Here is an 8304-nt window from a genome sequence, read left to right on the forward strand (position 1 = left end):
CCTCCTCTCTCTCTCTCTCTCTCTCTCTCTCTCTCTCTCTCTCTCTCTCTCTCTCTCTCTCTCTCCTCTCCTCTCTCTCTCTCCTCTCTCCCTCTCTCCTCTCTCTCTCTCTCTCTCTCCTCTCTCTCTCCACATCTCTCTCCCCTCCTCCTCTCTCTCTCTCTCTCTCTCCTCTCTCTCTCTCTCTCTCTCTCTCTCTCTCTCTCCTCTCCCTCTCTCTCTCTTCCCCCTCTCTCTCTCCTCTCTCTCTCTCTCCTCTCTCTCTCTCTCTCTCTCCTCTCTCTCTCTCTCTCTCTCTCTCCTCTCTCTCTCTCCTCTCTCTCTCTCTCTCTCTCTCTCTCTCTCTCTCTCTCTCTCTCTCTCTCTCTCTCTCTCTCTCTCTCTCTCTCTCTCTCTCTCTCTCTCTCTCTCTCTCTCTCTCTCTCTCTCTCTCTCTCTCTCTCTCTCTCTCTCTGTGTCTCTCTGTGTCTCTCTGTGTCTCTCTGTGTCTCTCTGTCTCTGTCTCTGTTTCTCTCTGTTTCTGTCTCTCTCTGTTTGTCTCTGTCTCTGTCTCTCTGTCTCTGTCTATCTCTGTCTGTGTTTCTACATATACATATTTATATATATATATATTTTCCCCCCTACCAAAGCTGACATCATTGAGCGAGGGATTCGCGAACACCCAGAGCTCAGTGTTGGCATGACAACAGAGGGCATTGAGGTGCGCAGTGTTGGCAACACACTGACTCTACACGAGACTGCGCTGATTGAGGCTTTTAATCTGAAAGCTGCAATTGAATACCAACTCAAAAACTGTGAGTAATTATTTCCCTTTGACATGCGGAGGAAAATGCTGTCTTAACATTGCTGATTACAGGTGGTTTGTTTTTGCATTATGAATGTACATGATTGTGATGTGTGGTGGAGAAAATTTTGGAGAACGAGAAAAATATGAGTATATATCTTGTACATCCTTGTTTGAAGTGGCTGGAAAATGTGAGTATAAACAGATACAATTGATAAATAAGTAGACAATAGATATGATGAATAAATGAAGAGTGCATATAATGAATAGATAAATGAATAGATAAATAAATCATATTAGATATAAATGAATTTAATAAATAATGAATAGAATAGATATTATAAATGGAATTATTACAAAGACAGTTGAAGACAATTAAGAGAAAACCATAGAGCATTTAGACCCTCTTTCTTTCATGGTAATTCCTATGAACAAATCCTATACTGTGCTCAAAAGGTGACAGAAATAGGATTAGATTCATTTCAACAGAATTGTATTCAAATAATCTCCTTTCTATCCATTTTTTCCTTTTATAACCAGCTATATTATGTCATTATAGTTAAATTACAGTTCACTTTACTTTTCATTCCCACTTTTTTATTAGCTTGGTCATATTCACTCAATATCTTAAATCCAGTTTCTTTTATACCAGTCATATCCTTCCCATCTCAATATCTAGTCCTGGTACATCAATGCAGTTTGAAGCAGTGTGCTAAATGTATCTAACTTCATTGTTCTCCAGATGAGGCAGCACGAGAAGCTCTGACAGACATGCCGCCGAGATCAGAGGAGGAACTGGATGCCGTTACGCTCCATAATCAGGTATGCTGTTTTTTTATTTTATATATTGTCTGTGGAGACAAAATTGGGTATTACAAGTGGTGTTCTGGATAGAACATTTGTTTTGTCAACTCAGTGTGTCATTTCTTGTTTTCATTTTAAAGACTTCAGGACAAGGCTAAGCTAGCAATGGTTCAAGATCCTAACAATTTCACTTAGTATTATGATGACATAGTCCATAGTATTTTCATTTGACAAGGTCTGACTATAGCTAGAACAGATAAAACCATTCATAAAGCCCCATGCAACCAGTTCACAAAATGTTCTATTTTTAAGGAATCAGTTCATTCCTTATATCCTTATATTCTTTTTTTTTTTCATCAATTATATCCTTATCTTGTTTCCTCCTCCACCTTAGGCTCTCATGAACATGGACACAAAACCCACGGACGGTTTCGAGAAGATGCAGTTCCTTCTGGGTCAGAACCCCTTCCCTCCGGAGACCTTTGGCAACCTTCTGCTCCTCTACTGCAAGTACGAATACTACCACTTGGCGGCAGACGTCCTGGCAGAAAACGCGCACCTCACCTACAAATATCTGACACCTGTGAGTATAAATGGGTGGGTTTTTAGGGTAGGTGATAGAAGGTGATTTGATTGTTGTAAGGAGAAAAGGATTAGGTGAATTGGTAATTTCTTTGTGGTTGTTATGAGGAGAATCAGTTAAGTCTCTTGTAAATTAATCTTTGGGAAGAGAAGGTTTGATTCATTTCATCTTATTCCTCACTTCCTTTTTCACTCTTCTCTCTCTTAACTCAATCCTGATGGGCCCGCGAGAAGTGAAAACCCCCTACACTGGGCCTGTGTAATATTGCATCGGGAACGTCACACTGGTGTGTCGCCCTGTCATCAGACACTTTGCCGTGTCACACAGGTGTGACACACTGTCCTCATTGGGTTAATCTTTCATCTCTCTCTCTTCTCAATTTCTTTTCCTTCTCTCTTCTCTCTCTTATTATTATTTTATCTCTCTACTGCTAGGATTTCCTCATTTTCATGCATCCCTTTCCAACATCTTCCAGCACCTCTTTGACTTCCTTGATGCCCTCATCACGCAACAAACGTCTCCCTCGGAAGCATATCGCAAGTTTGATGAACTGGGCTCCCGGCACATCGAACTGCTACGGAAACTGACCAAGGTTGTGCAAGAGGCTCGCCAAAACCATGATGATGACCAGGTCAAAAATGCTGTCAATGAGTATGAAGAAGTCCTTGAAAGGTAAGATTTTCTTTTTCTTTCTTTCTTTCTTTTTTGTCATATGGTACAGAAAGTTATTTTATCATATGTATTGTTTAGATGATAACTGTGAATTTGAAGTGAATTTAGTAGAATTCTATATTTACCCTCCTTTACATGGAATAAAAGATAAAAATAAACTACTCTGTACACATACAAATATATGCCAAAACTATTTCAAGAAATGACCCAGACTCCCGGCATCCACAGATACATCCCGGTGCTAATGGCACAAGCCAAAATCTACTGGGATCTGGAGAACTACTCGCAGGTGGAGAAGATCTTCCGCAAGTCTGTTGAGTTCTGCAACGAGTCTGATGTGTGGAAACTAAATGTTGCCCATGTGCTCTTCATGCAAGAGAACAAGTTTAAGGAAGCCACTGGGTTCTACGAGCCAATCGTCAAGAAGAACTACGACAACGTGAGGCACAGGAAGTGTAGCATGGACGAATGATGTTGTAAATGAGTATGAGAGGGATAGATGTAGGTAAAGGATGAATGTAACTATTTTATGACATTGATATTTGGTATTCTTCATAGAGGCTGAGGTAGAAAGCTAATGATTATTTTCTTTATTGTACTTGTGTCTTTATGTACAGGTATTTGTGTGTGTATGTGTAAGTTTGTAGTTATTTTCTGTGTGTATGTGTAAGTATAAGTATCAATGAAAGTATACATATCTATAATCATATAATCTAACGTAATCACATAATAAAACATCCTCTCTCGAAAAACACCAAAAACAGATCCTTAATGTGAGTGCCATAGTGCTGGCCAACCTCTGCGTGTCGTATATCATGACGAGCCAGAATGAGGAGGCCGAGGAGCTCATGCGCAAAATTGAGAAGGAGGAGGAGCAACTTGCATATGAGGATCCAGACAAGAAGATCTACCACCTGTGCATCGTCAACCTTGTCATAGGGTATGTCATGTTGTGTGTGTGTGTGTGTGTGTGTGTGTGTGTGTGTGTGTGTGTGTGTGTGTGTGTGTGTGTGTGTGTGTGTGTGTGTGTGTGTGTGTGTGTGTGTGTGTGTGTGTGTGTGTGTGTGTGTGTGTGTGTGTGTGTGTGTGTGTGTGTGTGTGTGTGTGTGTGTGTGTGTGTGTGTGTGTGTGTGTGTGTGTGTAAATTTTCTTTCAAAGGTGTAACTTATATTACTTAACCCATTGCAGACGGGGATAAATATGCTTGCCCAGCCTCCGGGATAAGTTTTATTTTAAAGAGAGACTGCTTGAAGCATTATGATTTGAACATTCCCACTCTCTTTCAGTCATTCATTGAAATAACTAGAGCGTTTTTTGTGTTTTGTTTTTTTGTGTGTTTTATTGAGTTTAGAGACTTATATATGCCATATGACTGGCTCTACCAGTGCTGCAGTAGACTAAAATTGTAGTATATTATCCATATTAGCTCATTATTTTCTTTATACTCATTGTGATAGAAGTATTGCTGTTTTATGGGAGGACAAAAGGCAACTATATTTTTTTCGTATTTTTGTGCTGTCATGAACGAATACGAAACATATAACCACCTACAATAAAGAAAAATAGAAGAGGTAAGGAAGAGGAATGAAACCTGTGCTTGTGTCTGTGAGTGCCACAGTGAAAGGCATCCATATTGGCACAGGAGTACATTTTAGACACTGGGTATGGATTGAGTCATCTTCCTCTTCCCGTTCTGACTGCACATCCTTCATCGGCGGTACTTTTGAGCAAGAGTTCGCCAACTTAGTGTGTGTCGTCGCTCTATAAAGATAGTGCTTGCTAGAGACCGTGGATGGGTGCCATTCAAGGCTCTCTCTCTTGCTGGTGCTAGGAAAAAGTGGTGCCATCTAGGTTTTGGACGTTAAGCTAGCACGGTATTACGGTAATTATAGTAATTATGACTGCAGTAGCCATCATCACTCATTCCTTTTTCATAGTAAAATAAAATAGCACAGTGATCCAAAATCCCCGAACATCATGTACGTCAGGACGCCCGTCGTCAGGCCAAAGCTCCTACGTCATGTATGTCATGACACCCGTCCGCTGTGGGTTAAATGCTATACATGTACAAAAATAGCAATAGTAATAATTACATTGCATAGAAATACATTGCACAACCTGAAAGTAGATTGAAACATCATGAAAAAAAAAGAGAAATAAATTACTTCAACCTTAATAAATCTATCCTTTTCACCCCAGAACACTCTACTGTGCGAAGGGAAACTATGAGTTCGGCATTTCACGTGTTATCAAGAGCCTGGAGCCCTACAACAAGAAACTCGGGACGGACACGTGGTAAGCATTTGCATTGAGCTTAAGCTTTAACCACCCACTCAAAGGGTGTTTCTGTTTAGTGTTTTAGATGAAAAGTTATTCGTTCAACGCAACTCTGAGGTCATTTCCTATAGTTTTGATTGTCTTTTAGGTCCTTTAGATGATAAGCTATTTGTTTGATCCTTTTGAGAATATTTATGGTAATATAGTAATGTTTATTAATGTTCATTGATATTTGATAATGATAGTTAATAATGTTTAATAATGATAATGTATTTTAATTAAAAATTTAATAATAATATAATATTAAATGATATTTGATAATATCTAATAATAGTATTTAATAATATTTAATAATAATTATATTTAATAATATTTAATAGTAATAATATTTTTTAATGATATTTAATAATAATAATGATAATTTGTTTGATCCATCTACATACTTTTGGTTTATAATTTCTATTGTTCACTTTTTCCTTTTTTTTTTGGTGTTTCTTTGTTTGATTTGCATTCTGTGATTTTGATGGATACTATTATTTTCAGAGTATTTAACTTTATTCAAGAAACATCAAGTTCCTACTTTGTACATATATTTTTCTTATTTATACTTTAGCACTACATATAAAGATTGACTTGATGCAATAGCCAGTGCAATAATTTGCTTATGTTTTCTTTTCAGGTATTATGCTAAAAGGTGTTTCCTGTCCCTCATTGAGAATCTGGCAAAGCACATGATAACCGTCAAGGATTCTGTCATCCAGGAGTGCATACAGTTCTTGGAGCACTGCGAAGGTTGGTTTTACAAGAGGGCAGGGTGTGCGTGAGCATGTGGATTCATTATGATTGCTGTTGTTATTAATCGGTATTCATTATTATTACTGTTGTTATTAATCAGTATTCATTATTATTATTTTTTAATTATTATTCATTACTGTTATTATGATTCATTATTTTTCATTATTATTATTATTATTATTATTATTCATTATTATTATTATTATTATTATTATTATTATTCATTATTATTATTATTATCATTATTCATCATTAATATTATCATTGTTCATTATTATTATTATTATTATTATTATTATTATTATTATTATTATAATTATCATTATCATTATCATTATTATTATAATTATTATTATCATTATCATTATTATTATTATTATTAATATTATCATTATCATTATGCATCGTTAATATTATCATTGTTAATTATTAATATTTTCATTATTATTATTATTATTATTATAATTATTGTTATTATTATTATTATTATTATTAATATTATTATTATTATTATTATTATCATTATTATTATTATTATCATTATTATTATTATTATTATTATTATTATTATTTTTATGACCGGTCTTGTCTCAAGTTTGAAATCCTAGATCCAAAATCAAAGTCTCAGACTAAAAGCATAAATCCAAACCTAACTGTAACCCTAATCTTATTTTATCCTGTGTTGTCCGTCCTACTCTATTCTACCCTCTCCTGTTCTATCCTATTTTTTCTTCCCTATCCTATCCTATTCTAACCTTTTGTTTCCTACCCTATCTTATCCTATCCTATTACATTCCACCATCTCGCATCCAATCCTAACCTAACACAACACTAAAAGACTGAGCCAGAAAACCTAAATTTTACCGCACTCTCGACTCACGCAGTCTACGGGCGGAACGTGAAGACCCTGATCGAGCAGCCGCTGGAGGAGATGGCCATGCACCCGGGCAAGAACACTGTCACGTACGAGTCGAGGTTCGCCAAGGCTCTACTGCTCCAGATCCAGCAGATGTAAAGCGAAGAGGGAAGAAGACTTTGACGAGGCATTAAGGTCACACGGATATTTTGATAGATGGCCTGCTTATTTGAGATCTGATTAATGTTGATAGATATGTTTGATTAGTGTAGGTTTTATGATAAATATATGATGTCTAATAAGCTGTTGTAAAGGACATTTTAGATTAAATCACTTATTTGGTGTCAGAAAGCTTGTGATAATGATGTGAAGATCACCCAGTGCTTTATATACAGTGATGCCTTATTACATATATACATACATAGATATATACACATATTAATAAAAAATTATATATTTAGAAGATTACAAACCTGATACTGTATAGCAATTTATTTTTGTTCATTTTTAATATCTTATAAGATAAAAAAAAAATATGTTGTAGAATCAAAGAATTCTATTTTTGACATATTTTGAATACTCAAGCAGAGAATTAAATTATACTTTAGGCAGGTATTTTAGAATATCTCTCCTGGTGTAAGGAAGAGTTTTATGAAGTGCAACATGCATCCTGTCATGTTCTTGCCATTTTGTGTTGTAAATTATGATGTTTGCAACCTTCTCATTGCACATTAAACACAAATATTTATGTTGCAGAAACAGAGTTTTTAGAAATGTATAAAAATAATTCTTTACAGGATATGGAAGACCTGTACTGCAAATATGAATAATATATTATTAGAATAAAGTAATGAATGAAATATTGCCACTTTGTTTTCCAAAGATTTACTGTAACTTTGACCTTTATATGACTACATGAACTGTTTCCAAGTGGCCTTCTTTACAAATAAATATCATAACATAACAGTTCATTTTGGAACATCATATTCTAATTATGAATCTAAAATATGAAAGAAAATCAACTTTGAAGTCATTTATTCTAATCAATAAAGATTCAAAAGTTACATTGTAGAGTATTTTTTAAGGTAAATGTATACTTATCTAAGATTAAAATCAGTCTACTAGAAGAGCATTATTTATATTATAAGAACTCCAGTTATTGTTGGGCATAGGATGAATTGTATGTATGTTTTATTGTGCCATTTTATCCTTAAAGAACCCATAAGTTCAATATCTCAAGTGCAATAAACCAGAGTAAAGAAACAGTGTCTCTGTTTGAATATCAAGATTTCTCTATTCCTTTTTTTTTTTTTTTTTTTTTTTTTTTTTTTAGCAAATCAGTCTTCTTTTATTTTCCTTCCTCTCTTTTTACTAGTAGTCTAGATATTCATTTTTGTAGATCAGTACATATATTAAGAAGATGTGCAAATAGAAAATGTCTGATAAGATGTCCCTTAACTGCAGTGGTATGGCCAGTCATGGGAATGGGGATAGTATTTTTTTTTTCTTCTAAATATTAATACTTGGAGGTAA

General features: G+C 35.2%; 1 protein-coding gene across 2 annotated transcripts in view; it reads left to right on the forward strand.

The window, feature by feature from the left end:
• Ttc30 (tetratricopeptide repeat domain 30) overlaps positions 1-8038 on the forward strand; it is a 17540-nt gene extending 9502 nt beyond the window's left edge. For both annotated transcript variants that reach the window (XM_043014198.2, XM_086550090.1), the window contains 9 exons: positions 630-794; positions 1527-1606; positions 1983-2171; positions 2647-2843; positions 3072-3282; positions 3608-3783; positions 5043-5138; positions 5800-5912; positions 6800-8038. In XM_043014198.2, coding sequence (XP_042870132.2) covers positions 630-794; positions 1527-1606; positions 1983-2171; positions 2647-2843; positions 3072-3282; positions 3608-3783; positions 5043-5138; positions 5800-5912; positions 6800-6930 — 1358 coding nt within the window. In that variant the 3' untranslated portion in view covers positions 6931-8038. The remainder of the gene's footprint in view (positions 1-629; positions 795-1526; positions 1607-1982; positions 2172-2646; positions 2844-3071; positions 3283-3607; positions 3784-5042; positions 5139-5799; positions 5913-6799) is intronic.
• The last annotated feature ends 266 nt before the right edge of the window (positions 8039-8304 follow it).

This window comes from Penaeus japonicus, unplaced genomic scaffold, assembly GCF_977035675.1.
Source record: "Penaeus japonicus unplaced genomic scaffold, GWHDUDI00000001_assembly GWHDUDI00000002, whole genome shotgun sequence".
Classification (NCBI taxonomy): domain Eukaryota; kingdom Metazoa; phylum Arthropoda; class Malacostraca; order Decapoda; family Penaeidae; genus Penaeus; species Penaeus japonicus.